This window comes from Plectropomus leopardus, chromosome 16 (genome assembly GCF_008729295.1).
Source record: "Plectropomus leopardus isolate mb chromosome 16, YSFRI_Pleo_2.0, whole genome shotgun sequence".
NCBI lineage: Eukaryota > Metazoa > Chordata > Actinopteri > Perciformes > Serranidae > Plectropomus > Plectropomus leopardus.
In genome coordinates this window covers 29,445,421-29,472,742 of record NC_056478.1, presented here as the reverse complement: position 1 = coordinate 29,472,742, position 27,322 = coordinate 29,445,421, and the positions used below count along the sequence as shown (strand labels likewise).

Here is a 27,322-nt window from a genome sequence, read left to right as displayed (position 1 = left end):
CACACTCTCACAAAACATAATACTCTTGCTGGATTTTAATATTCATATGGACAATGTCAGTAATACCAAAGACTTCACATCCTGTTTGGACAGTTTGGGACTTCAGCAGTATAATAACTTTCCCACCCATATTAAAGGACACATTTTAGATTTAATTTGCTGCTCAGCTCATTGCAAAGCAGATTCCCTCCCTATCTCGGACCATATGCTGTTGTCTTTCAGTGTCACCTTGGTTTACTCCCACTCTCAGACAGTTAAAAGCAAAACTGGTCTCACTGCATTTCTAACGCAAAATCCATGTACTACTCTGGTTTAATCAGTTCAAATAAAGGAAACTCCAAGGCCCTCTTCTCCCTCCTTTCAAATATTACCAAACCACCGGACTCACTTCCTCCTCACCTGTACTCCTCTGATTTCTGTAACACTTTAATATCATTCTTCTCTTCAAAAATCGAACACATCCACCAACAACTTACACCTACCTCTGCTCCTTATTCACCTGTCCAAGTTCCATTTACCCCTACCCCTACACTCACCCTACTCTCAGCCAATGAAATATCCAAACTCATTCAAAAGTCCAAATCCTCAACCTGCCTATTAGACACCCTTCCTACTGTCCTTGTAAAGGCCACCCTCCCCTCTCTGTCCCGTCTCATTACAGACATCATTCACTCCTCCCTTACCACTGGAAATGTTCCTTCTTCTCTCAAAACAGCCGCTGTAACTCCAATACTCAAGAAACCTGGTTCAGACCCCAACAACCTCAATAATTTTAGTCCCATTTTAAATCTTCCATTCATCTCCAAAATTCTTGAAAAAACAGTTGTCGCTCAACTCCATACCCATCTATCTTGCAATAATCTATATGAATAATTCCAGTCTGGTTTCTGTCCCCTTCATAGCACTGAAACGGCACTTCTTAAAATCACCAATGACCTCCTCCTTGCTGCTGACTTCGGTTCACTATCCATTCTCCTCCTGCTTGATCTGAGTGTGGCCTTTGACACTATTTCACACACCATTCCTCTGAATAGACTTTCTTCCAGTGGTATCACCACCACACCTGTTAACTGGTTTCATTCATACCTTTCAGACCGCACTCAGTTCATTCAGTTAAAATCATTCGATTCCCATCAAGTCCCCCTTGGTCACATTTTCCGTATGCATCATATTCACTTTCACTGCTACGTTGATGACACCCAGCGCTACCTCTCAACAAAACCTGATTCCTCACCTCCACCCTCATCCCTAACTAATTGCCTCCCAGAAATAAAATCCTGGTTAATTTCAAACTTCCTCAAACTAAACAGCAATAAGACAGAACTTCTTTTAATTGGCACAAAATCCACATTAAACAAACTCCGTAACTTCTCTATTCCAAGTGAAAACTCGTCCATCTCCCCCTCCCTTCAGGTAAAGAGTCTGGGGTGTCATCCTCAACAGCACCCTCTCCTTCACCTTCCATATTAACCATGTCACCCGGTCCGCCTGTTTCCACAGCATTGTCATTTCCCGTTTAGACTATTGCAACTCTCTTCTGTTTGGACTCCCACACAAAACTCTACATAAGTTACAACTAGTTCAAAATTCAGCCGCCCGTATCATTACACGCACCCCCTCCATCCACCACATCACACCCATTATACAACAGCTCCACTGGCCCCCCATCACACACCGTATCAACTACAAAATACTTCTCCTCACCTTTAAATCCATACACAACCTCGCCCCTCTATATCTCTCTGACCTCCTCCATATTGCCACACCCGTCCGCACCCTAAGATCCTCCTCCTCCATACATCTCACTGTCCCCCCTGCTCGCCTTGTTACCATGGAGCAGAGCATTCAGCCGCTCTGCTCCTCAGCTCTGGAACTCTCTCCCACCTGACATCTGTCATACTGACTCACTCCCACATTTTAAATCCAAACTCAAAACACATCTGTTTAGACTAGCATACTCCATCTGACCACCAACATTGTCCATTTTCTTCTTTTTTCCTCTTTTCTCTTAAATCTTTTTAAAATTGTATTTTACTGGTATTCTTATATGTTTCTTAAAGTCTGTGTTTGTTTTTTATGATGTAAGGTGACCTTGAGTGTCCAGAGAGGTGTCTATAAATAAAATGCATTATTGTTATTATTATTATTATTATTATTATTATTATTATTATTATTATTATTATTATTATTATTATTATTATTATGTCCTTATGTAATTTTGTATTTCTGCATGTGAAAACATGTCATTATGCCTCTGCGCCAGTGATAGCTGTGGCCAGAGACATTTTTTTTGGGCTTCCCATCCGTATGGATCTATCTCCTTCTTCTTCTTCTTCTTCTTTCAAATTTAACACAAATGTCCACTTGGAGTCAACTATAAACTGATTACGCTGCTGAAAAAAACAACCTGAAAAACAGCTAATGCTGGCAGCTGGTCTAGTTGGTCAAAGATTGTCGAAAATGGTCTTAGATGGTTTGACCTAGGTCTTGCTGGTCTTTGGTGGTTGAAGTTGGTGGGCCACCAGCCAGACATGCTGGTGTAACCAGCCTATCAAGCTGTGCACATTTATCTTTATGCATATCCAGTGACGGTAGACTTGGTGATTTTATTGTATGGGTTTTCCTTGTCATTTTTAAATTTCTTTTATTTTATTCATTTTATTGTATGCAATTTCATGCCTTATTTGAGACTTTTATTATTATTATTATTATTGTCTTTTACCTTGTACAGCACTTTTTTCAATCAATGGTTGTTTTAAAGTGCTTAACAAATAAAGTGGATTGGATTGGATTGGATTGGATTTCTCCATACTCAGGACACTGATTTGGTTTCAGTTTTACAGGAACTTCAATGGATAAACCAGCTAGCGTGGTGATCATAAACTGGCTTAACCATCAAAAATTATGCAAAAACATACCTTAAGCTGGTCAAAGAAGCTGGTCAACCAACTTAAACATCTGAAACTGGTCGAGCTGGGTTTTCCAGCAGGGAAAAATTTCGTAGTCACTGTGAACTTGCAGCCGTCTCATTCTTGTGAACATGATATTTTAAGAACACCTTGAGGGAGTTTCCTGAAATTTCTCACAAACATGCACTTGTCTCAAGAATGAATTATGAATTTTACAGAAATATCTCATAGGATATAATGATGAAGTGGCGACATTATAAATCGAAAATGTCAGAGATCAACTTGCCAATGATGTCATAATGTTCCACAACAACACATAGCCATGATTCAGCTTTATAGGACCAGAAAGGGAAACACTTGGTCTGATACTGAACTGGTGAGACTTATCATGGGTGCCCAGCTTTTTTTTGAACTGCAAGTCTAAAGTCTTCATATTTGTGACCCGAGTGTGACTGCAGCCAAAGTCATTAAACTCAAGCCCACACCTCTGAAAATTGTACTTCATATGGCATAGCATTAGTTCAGGCAGAGCACTTCCATTAACTGATTGGCATCAACAGCTTCAGTCATGTTTTATTAGGAGACCAATAATGTCCATAGAATTCTCCTCCTTAGTCCTTAGTTTGAGTCAGTAAGGAGCTGGGATTCATTGTTCACGGATGTGTTTGTCAGTGCAGGATTAGTTTTCCCAACAGAATTACCAATGCTATTCAAATTCTTAACTCCCACTCGCACTCACAAAAAAACGGGCCTTTTCCAGCAAAAAGAAGAGTGTGTAACCATTTCCTATCAGTGGTCAGAATGTAGACTATTGCTTTTCTGGCTCCACAATGGTGGAACAAATTCCTTACTGATGTCAGGACATCAGAAACTTTGTAAATCTTCCATCACGGATGGAAAATTGATCTGATCAGACTGGTAGGACATAGTTCGGACTTTTGATCTTTTAAACTATTTTGCCCCTGTTTCTTAAGCCTTTAAGAAGGGCCTTGTTGAATTGACAATGACATTTGAAAGATAAAGTTTATTATTATTAACTTTCACTTGTCTGTCTTTATTTTTCTGTTTCTCACACAGATTCCTATGTATGACTCTACCATGGACCACATCATCTACTGCCTGCTGGTCCTGGGAGCCACAGTGATGATCACCCATGCATGCCCCAAGTACTGCTCATGCCAGAATCTGTCCGAATCCCTGGGGACTTTGTGTCCCTCCAAAGGCCTTCTTTTCGTGCCTCCAGACATCGACCGCAGCACGGTAGAGCTCCGGCTGGGAGGCAACTATATTCTCCGCATTACGCAACAGGACTTTGCCAACATGACCGACCTGGTGGACCTGACCCTCTCCAGGAACACCATCAGCTACATTCAGCCTTTCTCTTTTGGTGACTTAGAAACACTGCGCTCGCTTCATCTGGACAACAACCGTTTAACGGAGCTAGGCCCTGATGACTTGCGAGGTTTGGTCAACCTGCAACACCTCATTGTTAATAACAACCAACTGGGACGTGTCCACGACAAGGCTTTTGAGGACCTGGCACCTGCCTTGGAGGATCTAGATCTCTCCTACAACAACCTAATGTCTCTGCCCTGGGACTCAGTCCGCCAGATGATTAACCTGCACCAGCTTAGTCTGGACCACAACCTGTTGGACTTTATTCCAGAGGGGACCTTCACTGACCTAGAAAGGCTGGCTAGATTGGACTTGACCTCGAATCGCTTGCAGAAGCTACCCCCAGACCCCATCTTTGCCCGCGCTCAGGACTCAATGATCCTGACTACACCCTATGCTCCCCAGCTGTCCCTGAGTCTAGGCGGGAACCCACTACACTGCAACTGTGAGATGCTGTGGCTGCGGAGGCTTGAGAGAGACGACGATCTGGAGACTTGTGCCTCCCCTCCTGCCGTGAAGGGTCGTTACTTTTGGAATGTGAAGGAGGAGGAATTTTTGTGTCAGCCACCTCTTATTACCCAGCACACTCACAGAATGCTGGTATTGGAGGGCCAGACGGCCAGCCTGAGGTGCGAAGCAACTGGAGACCCTTCTCCTACCATCCACTGGATCTCCCCTGATGATCGGCTACTTGGCAACTCCTCCCGAACTGCAGTGTACAGCAATGGAACCTTGAGCATCACCATCACCACCTCCAAGGACTATGGCACCTTCACCTGCATCGCTGCTAATGTGGCTGGGGAGTCCACTGCTTCCGTGGAGGTGTCCATTGTTCAGCTCCCACACCTCAGCAATGGCACCGGGCAGCCAGCACCACCGAAGTCCCGCCTCTCTGATATCACAGGGACCACTAGGATCAGCAAAGGGGCTCCCAAGAACCAACCAGAGAGGACTGTCTCCGTCTCCGAGGTGACAGCTGTTTCAGCACTGGTCAAGTGGACAGTGAGCAAGTCAGCTCCCAAGGTGAAGATGTACCAGCTCCAGTACAACTGCTCTGATGATGAGGTTCTCATCTACAGGTAAGCACTTGCATATTTCTTTTCAGAATGTTGAAGTGTAGCACAGCTTTTGTCAAATTTGCAAGTAAGCCATTACAATAAGCCTCAATACCAGGATCCTGACACTGTAGCTGCTAAATATTAATCTGCCATCATTTATTTTACTATTTAGATGAGGCTTGGGGGTATCACGGTATTAGGGTACACCAGGGTATTTAGAAATCCCAGAGGGATGTTTTTCTAATACCATCATAAATAAAGGCACTTCTCTTTCTATTAAACTCATTGTATGTAGTGCACAGCATTCACCACCAGAGCTCACTCTGCGGTCTTTACTGGTGGAACAGGCAGCTGTTCGGAGTGCAGACCATCATACACTGTATACCTCGGTGAAATTCAAAAAGGTACGAAGGTATGAAATACTACATACCGTCAAAGCCTAAATTAGACATGTGCTTTTCCTACTATCTTGAGTCAAGTTGTCCTCTTTGAAAAGGGCCTGTGGACAGACTAGCAAATGACTGAAGGCCAGCTGATCTGGGGGAATTAGGGGCAGGTGTGGAGGCATGTACTGATGTAGTGGAACTTCCAGACAGGATGGGTACGTCTGCATCTGAAATTAAAAAGACTATCAGAACTGGTGTTCCGTGGAAAATTGACTGAAAAGTTGGGGAAAAAATGAATGAGGCTGCTACCATGACAACTCTTCATTACATACCTGGCACCAAACCACAGGCAAAGTAAGGAACTTGCTGGTGAACATGGTTGAACTTTTTTTTTTGACAGAGAATAAATCAAACCTAAACAGAAAGTGATTATTGGACAATTTATAAGGTGTCTAGAATCTCTGAGTGATATCTAATTTTTTGTCTGTTTGATACATGAATGAGTAATTGTTTGCAAAAAAATTTGACACAACAACTTGATAATAAGATAATATATCAGATAATTTGCTTTTTGCTTGGTCCAACAGCCCCAAATTGCCAAAAAATCTATTTATCCATCATTGATGCTGAGTATTTGCTCACCTAAATTGAAAGACATTTTGCAGAGCAGAAATACTTTTAGACGATGTCTGAAACAGCTTTCTGTCTCATTTGAAATCGCAGCAGCCTTATGCAATTTGGAAATTACAGACATTATTATGGCAGTGTCAATATTTTCTCAATATTTGTTCATCACAAAGTACATTGTCATTATTTGGGAGATGAGGAGGAAATAACTTGGAGGGGAAAAGCCATGGCTTCTAAATGAAAAGCTCAGTGGAAAAAACTAACAAAATAATTTTTGGAAAAGAATCTGGTGTCAAACAAAGATGGATCCATTTTGCTGAAACTTTAAATGATGTCTATTTACTGGATGCAGTGTTTACAGAAGCACACAGCCAGACACCCCAGTGGAATCAGTATATTGCAGAGCTTTTTCTAATGTTTTACACTGATGTTGCAAATCTGAAGGGATCCATCCAACATCCAGTGTACTGTATCTATATCTGCATTGTCCATCATATTGTTTGACAGCAGTGAAAGCATCTCTTTTCTCTTCTTCATCATCTTTTGATCATGTGATGATGCCCAGTGCTGGGCTGTACTGGGCTCCATTATAGTCAGCAGTCCAAAACCGGAGCAATTTCTAAGCTGGGGAGGCAGGGCTTTCTGTCAATCCACCAGCATTTGATGGGGATGAAACTGTATTAGATGAGGCTTGTATTCCACCGCTGCCGCCTCGAAAACGAATGTGAACCCAGCCAGAAAAAAATCCAATTACTTAATACCATTTAAATCTCTTCTCAAAACTGTGGAAAGCCAGATATTTAGAGCCGTACCCTCAGGGCTGTGGTGGCCACCCTTTTGTCGCAATATTTCTCTTTATTATGAGGCATATTTTCTTTCTTGTTTCACCCACATAATAATGTAATTCATCCTATTCAACATTCATATTATTGATGGGTTTTTTTTCTGCATAAAACATTTTCGTTTGAATTTTTTTTATTTGAATATGTAGCGAGATTATATAATAAACACTATTCATGTTATATACATATTTAAATAGCATATGTACCAAGCCATGCAGGACTTATAGAAATGACAGCTGTTGTAAAGTCAAATCCTCATTTTGTTTAATTTATGTATAAGGACAACACAAATTAATCAACATTCCTGTAAATGTGCCGGCGTTAGCCAGCTGGTTCATTTTCAGCTGCAGTGCTTTGGCAAGTTGTTCTGAAACCAATGAGGTGATGGACAACAAGACGCCATAAAAACAAGAACAGCAACAAAAATAGAATTCTCAAGACACTGCACAAGCCATGCAGGAAACTGTAAAACATTATAGCACAGCAACAGTCTCCACTATTCAGCAACATAAAGCAACCAAAGCTACAACATTTTTTTGGCACATGCAGGCATTAAGAGCAGCATTTACATGTTAATAAATGATGATATCATACACTTAGCCTAACCTATAAGCCATACAACACAGACTTGTAAGGTGCAACTATAGCAGATCATACCACACTATATAAAATACTAACTAGTAAATTGGCCTAGGTTCAGCAAACTTCCCATGTTAATGTTGTTGTTTTTTTTTATCTTGAATATGTGTTCCTTTTTCATCATTCCGTGTCCTTTCTCTAAATTCCGATGTTTGCATGGATGTATGCACGCAGCACGAGGAGCTCTCCAGTAGTCTTTTTTTTCTCCAGTAGTCTTTTTTTCCTCAGCAGCAGTTTGTGGAGTTTGAGTCAGATAATCCATCAGTCCGTGTGGTCAAAGTTAATTGGATTCACTAAGCAAACTTTAAGAATGAACACAATGATGTAGGTGTATGTTAAGTTTCTCTTTAACCACATCTGGCGTTCTAGTGCTCCACCTGGACCCAGAGTACGCTCTGTGTTTCAAGAGTGTGATGCAGTTAGTGGCTGCCCAGCCATCGGCCACAATCTGGGCCATATTTTGCCAATAACACCAGTTTGTTAAACATCCCATCAGCCCTGATTACCAAAAGAGGGCGGACCCAATTGCAACATTGTAACACATAGGCTTAATAGTCAATTATGTTTATGTGAATTTAAGGCTTACAGACATGGCTGTTTCTCAACAAAAAAGTGGTTTCAGTGGTTACAGAATATGAGCTGATCAAAGTGATCATTCACCTCATGATAGCTAGGCTAATGTAATAGTCTAACATTAGCTTTTTACCTCTCGCGATTGCATTTAAGATTCAGAATTTCGGAAAGTGTTAATATGTGAAAACCTAAAGGTATCATAAAGGTTTGTTTGCCACTTATTTTCTGCAGTGATCCAAAATCCAATCGAAAAATCCCATAGGCCTTTTGATAAGGAACCAGGGCAAAGCTAACTTCTGTGTTGGCCTAGAGATAAACATAATCTCTGGAGCTTTCTGTTCATTTCAAAAGAACAACCAAACAGTATATAGTATAAGAAGATATAATTTGCAGTACAAAGGATGCTTGTCTTACAAGGTCGTTGCACGGGGATTGTTCCTGACACAATGTGGCTGGTGTCAAGTGTTCATCAATGTGATGAGAAAGTGTTTCTAGTTGTTTTGCCACGCAGTTCTGTATAGTGCTTACCAGAGGGAGAAGTCTAAATGAAATGAAGTCTTCTGTGAAACACTGAGGGGACTGCTGAAAGAAAGATTTAAAAAAGGGAGGGCAGAAAAGGGAAAAAATCCTCTGTAAGCAGCGGCTCTCCCACACTTTGTATTTTTAAACGTAGCTGCATATGATCAGTAGAGAAGTTAAACAGTTGTGTGTATTGATGATGTGGCTCACTGGGAGCCGTAGGAGTAAAAGCAGGGACCTCAAACTGAACCTCCACTTATAATGTCTGCTGATGATGTCCCGAGTTTGAATATGAGACAGATAGGAGCTGAACCAACAAGCCCTTAATGCCAGCCCGGGCTGATCAATTAAGATGTTTGTAAAAGCTGCGGCAAATCTAATGGGATTAAAAACGAGCTTTTATGCTGCCATGGGAATGTGACTCTCTACCTCAATAAGGGCTGTGCTGCGCGTAGCCCGAAATAATTCACAGATTGATTCATGAGAGCCGAGCTGAATTCAGAAAAGTTGAGTGGAAACAACTCTCAGCCAAAGTTGAGATAAGGGTGGAAGTTTGGAAATAGGTCTGTAGCTGCTGGGATCCAGACAGCTTAATCATTTCGCCTGTGTTCCACTGTTGTGCACAAGAGGTACGAGTTGTCAGCTGTTTCCTCTTCAAACACTGGAGCTGGAGGACAATGTTATCACTGCTCCAGTTTGCATGATTGGCACATTGTTACTTGAACTAAAGGTTTTTACGTGATCCTTTATGTAGGATGGTGGAGTGTGAAGGCCTGAGGGCACACAGAACTTTCTCAAAAACAGGACTTTTAACACAATGAGATGTCACCAGGGGTTTTCTTTTCTTAATTCCTGAAAAGTGTACTGTTCTGAGATATTCTAAAGTTTGTGACTGCTGCATAATCAGAGGTAGGTAGAGTTGCCAAAAATGTATTCAAGTATGACTTTATAACAAGTACTGAGGAGAGATGCCCCAGATGAAAACATAGTTTTTTGACTAATTTTGGCCAAATTTTCTTCCATAACATGTCTTTAACCAGAAAAAAAATGTATGTCGATTTTAAACCAGATTTCTGTTATTCAAAATGTATGCAAAAAGTGCATTTTTAGTAAATAGTGCCTCATTTGCATGTTTAACTTAAAATTTCAGAAAAAAATCTTAATGTAAGTAACCAACTGGAGCAGTTTCATGGTTATATCTGTTTGTTAAGGTTTTTATCCGAGTCTCTAATTTTTCCCCTTAAATGGATGGAATTTTACCATACATATTTTTCAGACCATTTTCTCCAAATTAGTTTTTTCTTATACTCAAAAAATCCCTGCTTCACTTAAATACACCTTTACACTTATATACAACTGTTTTGTTTTGTTGTTGTTTTTTGTTTTGTTTTGTTTTGGTTTGGGTTTTTTTTTTTTTTCAAATTTGGAACAAACTTGGACTTTATGGTAAACTGATCAGTTTTTATTGGACATACTTTAAAGGTCAAGATCATAGGGACCTTGTCTTTCTCAATCTGTGAAGGCAATATCTCAAGAACACTGAGGGATTTTTTTCTAATAAAGCACAAACATTTGCTTGGACTCAAGGATGAACTGATTAGATTTTGGTTGCCAATGGTCAATGTGACCTTGCATCTGTTTCATTCCCCTGAACACGACATATCTCAAGAAAATGACCTGAAATAGTTTGGGGAAATCATTCAATATTAACAAAAAGTGGGGAAAAATGTCCAAATAAATTTAAATTCTTATAATTGTATATTTTAAAGTTGTGTTACAGAAAAAAAAATAGCAGTTTAGTATTTTTTAATTAACAGAAAAAATCATGTTTTATTTTTATCTCTTTTTTAAGGTCGTTCTTTTTGTTTTTTAATATTCATTTTTTTCTTATTTTCAGGCAATGATCTTGTAACTTTTTACCAATTTCTTGCTAATTTTTGGGCAAAAAATATGTTACAGAAAAAAACATATTGTTTTCATTTTTTATTTACAGAAAAAAAACTTTATTTTTTATTGTTAATTTTTTTACCCCTTTCTTAGGTACTTTTTTTGTTTGTTTGTTTGTTTTAATGTTCCTCTTTTTTTCTTATTTTCATGTAATTTTGTGACTTTTTAGTAATTGTTTGCTAATTTTTGGTCCATGTCTTATTAAGTCACTCATGTCCTCCTTCCAATGTTTTTGAAAGAAATCTTACCACTTTGCTCAGGTTGCAAAGACTGTGTTATGGTTATATGAAAGTGTTGAAATGACAGGTCCACACATTGTGCCCATCATGCTCAGCTGAGAGGGCATGAACAGGGTGAGGTTTCTTCATGCGGCTGTCCTAATGGAAGCTGCAGGTCGGCTGCACCCTGCCGGTGATATTTCAGTCAAATTGCAATACACAGAGCAATACTTAACCACATAATAGCTACAGTGTCACATGTCACAGGATTTAATGCCACTGCTCCTCTGTTACAGAGATGTATGTCTGGAGTGAAAGCGAGCTCCCAAGGCCACCATTACTGGGTATTAGCTGAGCTGAAAAGCCTGTTGGATTCATGACTTGCGTGCTGAAGAACACACTGTAGTGTAATGATCACAGCTCACACACTACCAGTACCAACTCATTTTATAATGCCAAGTTTCCTCCAGGAACCCAAAATATCCGGCAGGAGCAAAGAAATGTTCCAGAAATATATCGAATGCAAAAGAAAATGTACAGGAATGATGACAATGGGTATATGCATACACTTAATACGGTAACCAAGGCTCTCCCATACATTGATTTATTCAATCTTATTTTGTTGTCGCTCATTCGTGCAGCCCCTCCTCGCCCTGTCTCTCTCTCCCTCCTGCTTTATCAGAACACAAATCAAACATATTTGATAATTACAACTTAAAATCTTGTAGCATAAAAGGACCCGCAATGGAGTATTGAGCAGAAACCTGGAACAGCCAATGAGAGTGAACTGACTTAGGCCATGTTTAGACGAGAACAGCCCTACTAAAAACGCAAGTGTTTCCTTTGCATTAAAAAAAACCTCTTTCTTCATGAGATAACTTTGTGAGAAAAGTCCTCATGTACATGGAAACGCAAAAACGACCAAAAATGCTGTGGTATGCATGCCAGGCCAGTAGCTGGCGGTGTAACTTTGTGTTGACATCACAGAAGAACGCCTCCAGGCGCAAAGTTTGGCCGTGACGTCACCGTTCTCACAGGATCTGCGCATTGTCAGTTTACACAGCAACGGAGGGGGTTGCGTTTTCAAAAATTACACTCTGGAACCAAAAGTTTGCACTCTCAGGCCCCCAAAAATGCGGTTGCCGTGTGACAGAAAAGCCATGGCTATCGGGGTGACCACGCTCAATATTTCAAATTTGAGGCTAATGTCTGATCATTTTTTTATGCTTTTATTATACATATAGGGCCCTAAATTACTTATTTAAAATGTATTTGGCAGTTTGGATTCCCAGAGTCTTTAAAGCTGCTTAATTGTGTTGACTTTTTTTTTCAGCTTGTTCTTCTGTCCTCAGCCAGCACCACTTTAGCTACTCAGTTCATTGTAAAGTTTTTAATTTCAAGTTAGTTTTATGGCACAGACAGCAAACATTTTCCTTCATGTTTTGTGTTCACTTATATATATTTATGCCATAATTATAGCTAATGAGCGTTTACTGCCAGACACACAAAGGCTCCCCGCTGTGCCGGCTTCCTATTCCCATGAACTCTGCTGTTATCAGAGTTCTGTCAAGCGGAGACCGTAACACAAACCACAGGCCTGAGGTGGCACCGTTCTCAGCGCAGCTTCCTCTTCCTAATGCATTCATCCATTACAGTCGGACGGAGGGGATGCTTTATTGCAACCAGGAGATATTCAAGGGTGCAGACACAGACGCAGAAAAATGTCACGGACCATTTCATCCTCGACAATACAGCTGCGGAGTCTGAGAGTGAGGAGCAGCCAGGGAGAGGCCATTAGGGGTTTTTGCTTATATAAGCATAATCAAATTTCCCAGCAGTACCCCCTGATGTTTAGGCTGAATCAATGGGGCAGGAGACCATTTGGCATGACCTTGTCTGTATTTGTCCAGTGTGAGGAAAAAAAAAAGGTCTTGAGAGCTCTATAGAGGTAATGAATAATGATTCAGCTATTCTTTGCAGCTAGAAAAAAAAAGCGAATCCAGAGGAGAAAAATAGTGTAACTGTTGTGGACAGGAAAGCTGCAGCCTGGAGAAATGATGCATTTGTTCTGTCAGCTCTTTCTTTGAACTTATAAAAAAAATATGTAGAATATATAAAAAGTGTAACTGACAAATCTCTCGCAAAAGCTTAAAGAAGCCAAGAGCGCATCTCCTCTTATGTCTGCTCTCCCACTCTTTTTTTTCTCTACCCCTCTCTGCTTTCATTCTGATTAATGCTGCGGCCTCACGCCATCATGGCGAGCTAAGCAGGCCACTCCACAAATTGCCTTTCGCAGCCCGAAGGGGCAGGAAAAAAAACTTTTATCTCGCCCTGATAAGCGTGCGCATAGGTTTCTCTGGACTCGGGCTTTATTCCTATGAATTAAAATGAATTAGCCAGTCTATGCAGACAACCTGAAATCAATTAGACCCAGACACAGGAGCAAGCGGCGAAGGCATCAACCAGGCTGAAGAAGTTTCGCTCCCAATCCCAGGCAGCCAATTATAATAGTGTAATGAACTGTAGCACGCACTGCGGAGAAGTAGAACTTTTTTTTTTTATTGGAAAACAGCTTCTTTTGTCTGAGCTGAGGGGACTAATTGGGAAAAAGGCTGAGGCTGGGCTGATCCTTGTTGCATGTCAGATAAATGTCATTTTGGTGAAGGATGGGAGATAAATTGGCCGGTCACAATGAATATTTCTGCATCATGCACCTTAAAGGAAAAGTTCACGTCCAGATAAAAAATACATATTTTATCTTTTAACGTAACTTTATTTTAGGGATGTAACAATGCATCATGAGGCAGTTAAAAATCGATAAAAAAATATGTGAGATTCAAATCAGTGAGTTGAAAAATTACCCGCAATACTCTTTTTGAACAGCAGTAGGCGTAATCTACTTTTGACTAAGGTTGCTTGCCGTACACGTCGCTATGTGTTCATTGTCCTACGACATGTCTGAGACAAGAGACAGCTCGCCAACTTAAATAAGGTGAAGCAAAGGATCCGCGACAGGCGATATTGATGCACCCTCCAGTTTCAAATCAGTGTGGCGGCATTTGAGCTTCCTTAAATCAGAAAGTAGCAGGCGAGAAGATAACAGAAAATACAAAAACAGTCTGCAAATACTGCAAGAGGGTGCTGACCGCACATTACTCCTTAAAGACAACGCAGCCAAACTACACTGATAAGCACATTTGCAGCCCCACAGTCAGTCATATTTTTTCTGTAATCTCATTATGTATTTAAAAATTCAGGAGAAAATCATATTGTGAACCTAGTATCGTGAATCGTATCGAATCATGAGTTGAGTAAATCATTACACCCCTAATATATTTGGCTCACCACACAATATTCGTTAACCCTTTGAAAACCTGGAGCAACATCGTTTTCCATGTGCTGCTTTCAGATGCCTTTCAAGCATTTAAACCTTTGAACTTAAAGCAAATTTCATTTTCATTTATTTTATGTGTAAGGACAACACACAATAATCAGCATTTCTATAAATGTGCCAGTGTTTGCCATCAGGCTAATTTTCGTTCTTTTGTCTCGTAGTAGGTGCTTCCTTCTGCGTCATGATATGGTCGGCGGGTGTAGTTTAATAGAAAGAAAATAGTTCTGACTTGAAACTTCTCACAACAAGGTCTGTGGATTATCCTGAGTAACCGGGTCATGATTTCTGGAAAAAGACATTGCTGTTGAGATTTTCAGGTGTTTTTATTTATTCATTTATTTTGATTTTTTCTGCACTTTGAGCACCACAAGCCACATGTCATGTAGGTCCATAATATTGGAGAAAAGTCAGACATCTCTACAGCTGAAATCCCCAACACTTGATCATCAACTAATTGATTTTAGGGTGAACTGTCCCTTCAATTCAGAACGTCCTCCAAATTGAATCGCAAAATTCATTGGTTCACATTGGTTTTAAAATATACGTGTATTTTAACCTGATCAGTAGCAGTCCAGTCTTGGTTTTTTAGCCTCTGGGCCTCTAAGTGGGTTAATGTGGCCCTGCCCTAGTTTTTCTGTTTTTGAATCAATGTAACATAGAAAAACATAGACATATGAGCACTTTTATAAGCCAATATGAAAGTGACAACACATCAGAAACAGTTTTAATGAAGGCAGATTTTCAAATGTAGAGCTAGAAAAAAAATTGGACAGAGCTGGCAGAATTCCTGCTGAGAGATAAAAGCTGGCATCATTAACAGCACTAACAGTCTCCAACATTTCTATCATCATAATACTCTGAGATAACAGACATGTTACCTCTGTGACATGTTGCTTTCATATCAGATGTAGCGTACGTTTTTTACCCAGAGTCGGCCTTGAGGTTGGGCGATCAGGTTCATGACTGGTGTGAATTTACTCTGCGGGGGAAAGTGGGTCTGGATATAAATGAGTAATATCGTGTAAACAGCAGGTGTGAGTGCAGCGGTGCAACCTGCAGTCCTCTGCTGCCGGCCGCTGCGCAGCTCGCCTCGGGCAGTGGGAGGTGAGCTGTCTCTTTCTGAGGCAACTCAGCATGTTGATTGGAGCTCTTATAGCAGGAAAGAAACATTTATTCGTCCATACACACACACACAAACATGCATAGCTACATACTTGTGCATTTAGTACTGCAGCTCACCAAAACATATTAACCCAATACTCTACTCTACCCAATACGCATTTTGGCAACCTATTTGTCAGAAAAAAAATGTATCATTATAAGTTCCTGCAAACTGTGGATATGTTTAATTTGTATAAAAATATGTTGTGGACATGTTTTTTTTTTGTCAACACTGTGGTAAACATGTGGTCAAGCTCACAAAAAAAAATACTTTTGATAAGGAAACAAAGTAATTTTTAGTGGGATAATGCCACTGAAATATTGTTAAATTTTCCATCACCATCACAACTGCTGCCGCTCTCTCACTAAAAATCATCCAGTTTGCTGTCCCAGTTGTTGTTAAAAATGCTGTGGATGTCTTGCTAAAAAACAAAAGACAACACTTGCTATCGCACAATCATTGCTGGAAATGCTGCCTACGCCTTTAAAAAAATAACTGTTTTCCATTGTCACCTGAAAAGCTGCTTATGTCTTGTGTAAAAACACACAGCATTGATGGCATAATTGTTGCCAGAGGCTGCCACAACCATTTTTGGTGGCCACCAAAAATACTACTGATGTCTTGCTAAAAAATGAGAATGGTGGTACAGTCGTCACTGGAAATGCTCCTTATGTCATGCAGAAAAAGAGAAGAAAAATCATTGTTGCCAGAAGCTGCCTATGTCTTGGCAAAAATCACCAGTTTAGGTGTTACAGTTATCACAGCAAATGCTGCAGATCTCTTGCTAAAAAATGACCAGTTTTGTTGGCAGATTCCACCAAAAATGCTGCTCATGTCGCAAAAAAAAACGATTCTGGTGGCACAATAGTCATCGGAAATGTGGCATATGTCTCGCCAAAATAACAACCACTTTTAGTGGCATGCTGACTGCTGGAAATGCTGCCTACATTTTGCAAAAAAAAAAAAAAGTTTTGGTGGATCAATCATTGCTGGAAATACTGCTTACGTCTTGCCTAAAAACATGAAGCATTAATGGCATAATCGTTACCAAAAGCCTATGTCTTTTCCAACAACCACCGATTTAGTTGGCACAATCTTTGCTGCGAATGCTGTGGATCTCTTACTAAAAAATTACCAGTTTTGGTGGCACAATTTCCACCAAAAATGCTGCTCATGTCTTGCTAAAAAAACATGAGTGTGGTGGCACAATCGTCGTCGGAAATTTTGCCTGTGTTTTGCAAAAACAAAAACTTTTGGTGGATCCATCATCACTGAAATGCTGCTTATGTCTTGCCTAAAAACATGAAGCTTTCGTGGCATAATTGTTGCCAGATGCTTGCTTGCAAGTTGCAAGGTGGCACAATCTTCACTGCAAATGCTGTGGATGTCTTGCTAAAAAATGACCAGCTTTGGTGGCACAATTGCTGCTAGAAATGGCGCTTACATCTTGCAAGAAAATAAAACAGTTTTGGTGGATCAATTGTTGCCATAAATGCTGCTTACGTCTTGCCTAAGAACTCTCAGCTTTAATGGCATAATCGTTGAAGGAAACTGCTGGTGTCTTGGCATAAATCACCAGTTTAGGTCGCACAATCGTCAAATGCTGTGGACGTCTTGCTAAAAAATGACCAGTTTAGGTGGCACAATTGCCACCAAACATGCTGCTCATGTCGTACTAAAAAACAAGCATGATGACACAATGGGCACCAGAAATGTCACAGATGTCTTACTAGAAAAAACACTCAGCTTTTATGGCACAATAGTCATCCAGTTTCATTGTTTGATGGTCTTGAACAATGGTCAAGTGTCTCGCCTAGGTGTCCCCCCCCCCCCCCCCCCCCCCACCAAAGTCAGTCAGAAATCCATGCTTTGCAGAAACATACATTGCCAACATTTATTTCTGTCCACCGGGCTGATTATTGTTTGTGCCACAAGGACTTCAGACAGGTCCCACAGGTTCAAATCTATGTGAGATTGGCACACATAAAAAGTGCCTCACACTTCACTCTCTTTCCTGGTGTTTTTGGACTTGTTTATTTATTACTGCTCCAGAGCTGCGATATCAAATGGACCCTCTGTTCACTGCAGCAAGACAGATGGCTGTGAGAGATAAAGCCAATTACTGTTGGCTGTCTGTTAAAGCAGCCACCGCAGAGACTTAGCGGTGCACAGAACCTCCGGGGAATGCAAATGGAAATCCTGGCTCTCCTTTAATGAAAAATTGCACCCTGAATAGAGCTGGTTGCTACCTCCTGCAGCAGTTAGTTAAGTCTCCATGTGCTGAAATTACATGTGTACCCTGTTCAGATGCTGATGGCTCAATCATTTGCTGTATCACTCCTCCAGGTTTTTACAGCTGCCTCTGTGTCTGTAAAGGAGATATCAGCCCTGGTTGTTAGGAGAGGAAGGCCTCTTTATCTTAATGGGGTAATTAACCTGCAGGTGCTAATTGTTTTTCCTGTCTTTGTTAAGGATGATCCCGGCCTCCAGCAAAGCTTTCCTTGTGACCAATCTGGTGTCAGGGACTCGCTACGATCTGTGCGTGCTGGCCGCTTGGGATGATACCGCCACCACGCTCACGGCCACGAACGTTGTGGGGTGCACCCATTTCTTCACCCAAGATGATTACCCTCAGTGTCAGTCTCTGCCCAGCCAGCTGCTGGGAGGCACCATGATCCTGGTGGTTGGGGGCATCATCGTTGCCACTCTCTTCTTGGTCTTCATCGTTATCTTGATGGTGCGCTACAAGGCAGCAGACACCGAACCCCCAGTTGGGAAATTGACCAATGTCAGTGACACGCACTCTCAAACCAACGGTGGTCGACTCGGGCAAAATGGACTCCTCATGCCCCAATCTCAGCCACAGCCTGAACCGGTCAAGGCCAAGGTGACTCTGCAGGACGAAGTGGTGGAGTTCAAGTGCGGCTCCCTCCAGAGCAGCCTCACCTCTTCGTCCTCATCCTCAGGCTCCATGGCAGGTGGCTCGTACAGCCCAAACACCACACTTGCCAACATTTGGAGGTCAGCTCCCCCCAAGCCCCGGACCAACCTGGACCACCTGCTCGGGGCATTCACCTCGCTGGAGCTGCGGGGGGTGCAAAGTCGTGACCCAGGAACCTCCAGTAGTAGCGCTGTGACAGCAGCAGGGAAACCCCACACAGACAGGGAGCCGCTGCTGGGCCGGACGCTGGACTCCAGCCTCAGCCGGCTCCTCATGCTACCTCTGGACTCCAAGCCGAAAAGGAGCCAGTCCTTTGACATGGGAGACGTAGCAAGCGCCAGCGCCGCGCAGCTGTGCAACAAACCGCGCCGCATCAGCAGCATCTGGACTAAGAGGAGCCTGTCTGTAAACGGCATGCTGCTGCAGTGCGAGGAGGAGGGGGACACGGGAGGGAGCAAGGGGACAATAGACAGCGCTGACTGGGTGATGGAGAGTACTGTCTAGGAGGGACCGTCACACTGTCAAACACTGCCCAAACGGACGGCAAACAGCCATGCCAAGACAGACCCGCCGGTCTAAGAGCCTTTGTCCTGCATGAAGCACACTCATTTTTCATTCCCTTCCACTCCACTGTCTAGACTCAAGTGGGACAGAACGAAGGTTTTCACAGTCATAGCCAAATACAACCTTCAGGAATAAGACCTTTGGATTGTTTTGCCTCACACTTTGTACAGATATGGATCAAAATGGCGCTACAAACTGAAGGAAAATGAGAGAACAGTGCTGTCTCTTCTAAAAACATGTGATCATGCCCATGGACTGTTATTATACTGTATAAATTCAAAGTATGTAATGAAAAGAAAGTTTTATATTTTTTATTTTGCTGGTCAAACACAAATGATCCATTGCTGGCCTCTGCCTTGACACAGGGCGTGACCGTTCCACGTTCAAATCCTCTCCTGTAAATTCATCCCGATTTCAGTTACCTAATGTTTAACCTTCTTTGGCAGAATGGTGAAGTATATATACGTAGATGTGATGCTTTGATTCATGAAGATTTAAGAAAAAGATTTATTGACAAAGCTGTATGTGAATATATTTACTTTCTCTACAGAGTATATATTTGAGGAGTCACTCAATGATTCTGTATGCTTATCATATCAAATTTTATGTGACTGCATAGATTATGAAAACCGTCATCTCCTAAACTATGGCTGTACTGTATGTGAAGATTCACTTCATTGTTTAAAAAATGCCAAATTATTCAGGAGGGAAGTGGTGCAATGGGCAGGACATTCCGAGACAATTAGGCCTGTTTAGTTTATGTACATTTGTTAGGTCCAGTAGAAAAATGTATGGGTTTTTTATGAGTTTTATTATTACAAATTTTAGTTATTTTTTAAAAGATGCACTCCCTGTTTTGTTTCATTACCTAAAACTAAACATCTCCCACTTTAAGAGCAATATAGGATGCTATGGCAAGATCAGGACATAAACAAATACACTGAACAAGAATATAAATGCAGTATTTTTTTTTTTTTTTTTTTTTTTTTTTGCTCTCATATTCCATGAGTTAAAATATAAGATCGAAGACTTTTTCTCTGCACCCAAAAGGCTTATTTCTCTCAAATATTGTCTGCAAATTGGTTAAAAATCTGTGTTAGTGATAATCCATCCACCTGACAGGTATGGCATTACAAGATGCCAATGAAACGCATTATTCCTACAAAGTTGTGCCTTGGGATGGTCACAACAAAAGGCCACTCCAAAATTTGCAATTTTGTCACAGCTGGCAAGTTGGCAGGCTGACTGCAGGAATGTCCACCAGAGTTGATGCCCTGAAACAACCATTAATTTCGATACCATCTCCAGTGATGTTTCTGAGAATTTGGCAGTACATGCAACCACTCTAGTAAGTCAGTCCAGGACCTCTATATCTGGCTTCTTCACCTGCAAAATTGGTTTGGGCTATCTTGCAAGTAAAGAAGCCATATGTGAAGGTTCTGAGCTGTTGTGATTACATCTGTAGTTGTGAGGCTGGTTGGAAGTACTGCCAAATTCAGGTTAAAGACATTGGAGATGGTTTCTGGGAGTGAAATGTGAAATGAACATTACGTTCAGTCTGAAACAGATGTGGAGGTTCTGGGCTGGCTCGCTAAACTGGTTGTATGTACTGCCAAATTCTTGGAAAACAACACTGGTGACAGCTTATGGTAGTGAAATTAGTATTTAATTCACAGGCAACAGCTCTGATGGACATCCTGCAGTCAGCATGCCAGTAGCACGCTACCTTAAAACTAACTCGGATTTTAACCAATTTGTGAACAAAATTAGGGAGAAATAAGTCTTTTGTGTGCAGAAAAGTCTTGAAAATTGACTTGACTCATGAAAATTGTGAGCAAAAACACAAGTGTTCAATTTATATTTTTGTTCAGTGTCGATACATACATAATTCTGGTTTATATCAATTTGAGGCTTATTTTGTTGTTTTAAACATCAGTTCTACCAGTAAGTGTTAATACCGTACTCAGTCATTGGTGAGATCTGGAAATGTGGCCACATCTTCATAACAAAGCTCAACAGGGCGAGGCACACAAGCAGTCAGGTCATCAGACTTGTTTATCCAGATAATTAACACCTAAAGTTCCCAACCACTTAGACTAGTGCTGTACCACAGAACATTTGCTATCAGGCTAAAAGGAAACAAAAGGATTAAACAAAAGCAAGCTGGCTGATGATGATATGACTTTACCACCACGGTAGCTAACTTAGTAGCTGTCCTATCTAATAAATGCAAAAAAGCCCCAAATATGATCATAAAAAAACTTTACAGCTAACCATGGGCTATTTTAATTAGCCTGAGAGACTGGCAGTACATCCACCCAGTCTAGTCATTCAGCTCAAAACCTCCACATCTGGTTTCTTTACCAGCAGGATCAGTTAGTGCAGAAATGCTTTGGTTGTACAAACAAAATGTTGCATAAGAGTGTCTGGTCTCAAGTAAAAATGCCAGATGTGAAGATTCTGAGCTGGTGTGTTTACAAAGCTGGGTAATGATGATATAACTTTACAGCTACGTAAGCTCAGTTGGTAGTTGTCCTACTTAATAGAGGCAATGAAGTCACAAAAATGTTTATTAAAAAAACTTTATAGCCAATTATGTGCTACTTAAATTAGATTTAACTTGGCTCACGAGTGACCAGTTTTCCCCATCGCTCCCTGTCAAGTCCCCAGCAACAACATATTTAATAATTTTTTCTAAAGTCTGATGTTAGTTTATCTACTATTAGTTGTCATCAATGTTGTTTCCAAGAATTTGGCAGTACATCCAACCAGCCTCACAACCACAGGCATAACCACACCAGCTCAGAACCTTCACATCTGGTTCCTCATTGGAAGATAGTCTTTAGACCAGACACCCAGACGACAAGATGATCCTGCAGGTGAAAAAGCCAGATGTGGAGGTTCTGGGCTGGCTCACTTGACTGGTGTGATGTACTGCCAAATTCTTGGTAGCAACACTGAAGCCAGATGTAAGGTTTTGGTGATGATGATATAACTTTACAGATGTGGTAGCTTACTTGGTGGCTGTCCTATTTAAAAAATAAAAAAAATCCTCCCCGATATATCATAAAAAACCTTTTTAGCCAACCACGGGCTATTTTTATTAGATTGAACTTGGGACAGGCACGACTGTGGTTTTCCCAAAAGCTCGCTGTCACGCCACTAGCAAGAATAAATTGATCCGTTACCAAAATGGGTCATCTGTATGTGAGGTCCATTAGTGTGATAATGGCCCATTATCACAACCTAAGCAGGACACTAAATCTGTGTGAGAACACTTGAGTGTAGCTGAAAGGCGTATATGTATTCCTTTAATTTAGTAAATACACTTTTAAAGGAAAGTATTTGATTCAATTTTTAAAAAAGTTGTCCGGGGCTGCCTTAAAATTTTAAGGTTGGCCGAATTTGAGAAGTTGAGGTAATTTTGTAACAATTCAACTTGTTTTCACAAATTCTGTCAACTTAAAACTCAAAGGCAGCCTATACACTATTTTCTTTAGGTTAAAACAATAATGTCACGACCAAAATGGGGCATTGTTGTGGATTATTGTAAAGATGCAAACCATAGCACAAAAATGTCTGCAGGCACAACACACATACTCTCTTCTCTTGCCATGTTTCCTTCGGACTCAAGTTGTATAAACCAGAATTTCCCAGCTGAAGTTATTGATAAGTATTATTAAGATATACAGGTTCAGTCAATAAGTCTTTCTAATATTGTCTACCAAAGGTTAAAGTTATTTACATCTTTCAAAAAGTCAAATAATTTCCTTTCCTTTTGTACCAAAGCATTAATTTCAATTGGTTGATATTACATTTTGGAAACTGAAATCCTGTTTTCTCCTCACAGTCTGGTGGTGTTCACAGAATCCCTACACATGGTAATAAGCCGTCTGGAGGAGATATGGGTTTAATAAGGGTTTTTAATAAGTACAAGTAATAATGAACCTATTTATTCAAAGTTCATTGTCCGGAAAGTTTCTATTAAACAATACGAAGTTGTTTGCTTTTATTGTCTGGTGTTGCATGTTTCTGCTGAACTGACCCCATGAGACAGTTTGGTCCAGTGTAAACACTCATGCTGTCATTCCTCACGTTGTCTGACTGACTTTTTTTGTGATATTTCTGATATGACTGCGTGTGTACAGTGTCTCTATATATTGGATTCTTTTTTCTTTTCTTTCTTTCTTTTTTTTTACCTTTGTCCAGTTGGAATATGTGCGGTAGTTGAACTGTACAAGCAGAAGAGAATGGAGAGAGGCAGCAGCTCCACTGTGTTGTTACAGAGCAACTAAACACATTTCTTACCTGGAGCTGTAAATGATGTTTATGTGGTCAAATATGTTGTTTTTGCTACTAAGATATAAAAGTAAAAAAAATCTCCTGTGACAGCCGTGTGATGTCAGAGCATTTTCTCCATTAATGCAGCACTTTAAAATCACAAACTATAAAATGAAAATGAAGTTTATAAAAATAAAAAGGAGCATAAACCTGACACACATGCCTTCTTAGTACAAAATAAAAAAGGTGACAAAAGTGGATTGGATTTACAGAATGGTAATAGCATATAAACATTATATTAAATGTATCCATTAGGGCTGGGCGGTATGGCCTTGAAATAATATCGCAATATGAAAGGGCCATATCATGGTACACGGTATATATATCACAATATTTTAAATCTCCTCCAAAGCTTCATCAATGCTGGACTGGGTGACAAAATCAAATGTCACAATATGATGAAAGATGTAGATATTGGTACTGTGACAACATTTTAGGGATGACTATTTGTACTTGGACCAAATATTAACATAATGAGGTTGATAGCACAATTTTTGATTATCATCAGTAATGTGGATTTAATGAAGTGGGTGAATGCAAGTATTAGAACACGTAGAACAGTCTGATAAGTTTAGAAAATTACATCACTTTACTGCAGCCTTTAAAATCAGGAAAAGACAACACTTGTTTCTTATCATGATATGACGATATCTAAAATCTCAGACGGTATGTGGTCTCATATCGCGGTAAGGGTATGTATCGTGTATATCGAGTGTCTGTTCAGATGCTAAATTCATAGATGATTGGATGATATAGTTATTGGATACATGTTATGACACCTGAATGCTCCGTGCACCCTGTATGGAGGCCTCAGCCACCAGTGTGTGAATGTATGTGTGAATGGGGGAATGTGACATGTAGTGTGAAAGCGCTTTGAGCAGTCAAAAGACAAAAAAAGTCCATTTACTGTAGGCTGATCTGATCATCACTTAAGCATCACCGGTGGTGTATGCAACCTATTGTATTCTTGCCCACAAAGGAGCTGATTCAACTCAACTCTATGATTTCAGTATGATCTCACTCTGAACTTGTCACATGGTGCCGCTCTGTCAGGACCTCCCGCCTCTACTTATTACGTTTTAGGTATCCTTCTACGTCAGCTGATTACGCTCTGGGATGCCGTTACAGTGATGTCAAGAAATGCGCATGTGGTGGGATGAAGCAGCACAGTGCTTATGTTTACACAACAACGGCACAGACCATCACCGTGGTTGGGATTAGACACCAAAGGTTAGGTTAGGTTGAGGCAAAAGAGGCACATGATACAGTGTAGAAAAAAAACACACAAATCCACATATGAACCAAAACTCTGCACTCCCGCACTAAAGTCAGTTGTTTGTTGTACCCATCTACCCGTCCACCCTATAGTAGGTGCACTGGGGCTCCTTATAATATGTGGTTACCTGAACAGTATTACCTGACACTGTCCTTCAGACTGGTTCCATTCAGCCACATTATCAAGTGACGCCACCCGTGCGCGTTGCATGTGGATGCACCTGGTGCCGATATGTCTGTCTGCCAGTGTGTAATAACAACACGCCAGGTTCCATCCAAGCATTCTACTCTGACGCCATCCAGCTACGTTGCAGTTGGACGCAGAGGGTAACTTTTGGCATCATGCGTGTATGCCAAAAGCACTGATGGAGTGGCACTATTTGACGAGCTCAGAGTGAGAACGGGTTGAATGTTCACTGCAAAGCGACAATATATGATGAGGTGGGATGAGAACATGTTGGAACTATACAGCCAAACAATGTCTATAGCAGAACACGCTGTTGCTTCAAGTATAAACCCAGCTTTAGCAGGCTGCAAATATCGTAAAATTTCACATTTCATGTAAGATTTTTCGTGATTCACAGCCATTTAGATTGCTGTAGCTTTTGTTACTTTGTATCATGTTGAACTTCCTCAGAGCTCACCTGAAACGGTAAATTGGATTTGGATTTTGAATGATACCAAATGATGAAATGTTTTGCTAGACGGAGAAGTGATTTCATTTCATTTCATGGTTTTATTTTGATCACATCACCACTTTTTTTAATCAAATCCGATTGATTGAATGATGAACTTTACATTCCTCCGCACCTCAGAGCTGCTCAGCACAAACGGTTACCACTCAAACTGCAGCTCCGGCCCTGAGGCGATTTACGTATTGTTCATTCTGCCTTCCTTCCCTTCCGTTGGTCAAGCTTCTGCCCTGACACCTGTCACTAACGTTGACGAGCTGTCACCTTGCCTGCGGCTGAGCTGCAGTACTCAGTCATGTGTGAAGCCACCAGTAGCACAAAGGAAAACCAATCTGCAATTTAAAAGAAACCCTGCTGACGGCTGTGATTGTGACTGACGAAGGAGACAGAGGATTCAGACGGAAAAATAATTAATGAAATATCTTGTTTCTTCTTAATCTTTTCAGGACGCTCTGTCTCTGAAAATATTTGTTATTAAATCATAACTCCATTCACCTGACAGCAACAGGTCAGCAAACAAAACCACAGAAAAGAAATCAAGACAAAACTATGGAATTGAAACTATTATGGCATAGCTTAACCGTGACGCCTAAACTGTAATGAGAAACTATTTTTGAATGAGTAATTTATTTTGGTTACATGCATCATGAGAAACAGATCATTTCACACATTTCCTTTTCAATAAATAACCAAAAAATGAATACACTGAAGCCCAAAGCTTATTTTTGCTCATCCGTAATCAACCTAAAATGACCCAAAATAACAGCAAAGAAACAGAATAAATGCAGTATCCTAAAAAATAAAAAAAACACAAAAAAGTATTATACTATCATCAATCCTGATTTTTTTTTTTGACTATAATAATTTACATTATAATTTGTAATTTTACATTTTAAGGCTATTTTTCACCTCAATAATTTGACACCCAAAACACATACATACATACATACATACATACATAGATTTTTTAGATTCCTTCTCACTTGAAATGTTTCAAAAATGGTCAACTATCTTAACTTTTGATTCCCTCTCTCAATTAAACTAAAAAAAATTAATAAAGTAAAATAAAAATAATATGCCATGCACAATGTCTACAATTTTAAAGTGTAGAATCCTATAAAAGATATCCACAGAATCATAATATACAGTATATATTATCTATGTAATATCATATGTATTATCTAAAGATGTCTTTTCTAAAGTTCAGCGCAGTAAGACATACATTACAAGTGAGCAGTACAATATATACAGACATTTCCTGCTCAGCAGCTTCCTTGTTTTATAGAGAATAGCAATAAATCTAGATAACTATCTGTTTGACTTAAAAAAGTAAGTGTCTTGGCTGCTTTAAAATTTGAAGTTGAGTGAATGTGAGATGACAAGTTGAGGTAATTTCTGTAATAAAGTCAACTTCAGTCAACTTAAACTTAAAGCTTTAAATTTAAATTTGTAGGTAGCCTGTACACTTTTTTAAGTTAAAACAAAGAGTCTCTTTTTATAGTGTGTGTGAGCATCACACTTTGAGAACTCTTTTCCAGTCCCAGCCTAACCTCTTATCCCACCGGGCATGACGAGCTCTGTCAAGAGACCAATGTTCTGCCGATGTCATCCCGAGGTCACGTTCATTAAACCGCTCATGTCGACATGCTGCAAAAAAACTGGATTAGAGGTCATGAGAGGGCTCGACCAGGTCACCCAACCTAATCCCGAGTGTGATACTGGGCTCAGCAGTTCAGAGCGGGCTGTAGCAGGATTTGGGTTTTGTTTTTGAGAAACTGCGCGTTACCACTGGAGTTTTACTGTGGAAAGATTCTACGAGTGGAGCAGCTGGGCCTCAGAG

General features: G+C 40.5%; 1 protein-coding gene across 1 annotated transcript; it reads left to right on the top strand.

The window, feature by feature from the left end:
- Window positions 1-3,992: 3,992 nt before the first annotated feature.
- lrfn2b (leucine rich repeat and fibronectin type III domain containing 2b) lies at window positions 3,993-19,175 on the top strand. Its single transcript, XM_042503639.1, has 2 exons — window positions 3,993-5,383; window positions 18,142-19,175. Exons 1-2 carry the CDS (start codon window positions 3,993-3,995, stop codon window positions 19,112-19,114), a joined length of 2,364 nt encoding a protein of 787 aa, XP_042359573.1. The 3' UTR covers window positions 19,115-19,175.
- Window positions 19,176-27,322: the final 8,147 nt, after the last annotated feature.

Excerpts from the sequence above, each read along its gene's own strand:
- lrfn2b (XM_042503639.1), top strand. The coding sequence starts at position 3,993 with ATGTATGACTCTACCATGGACCACATCATCTACTGCCTGCTGGTCCTG. Across the intron at positions 5,384-18,141 it reads GATGAGGTTCTCATCTACAG|GATGATCCCGGCCTCCAGCA; the intron begins GTAAGCACTTGC and ends GTCTTTGTTAAG.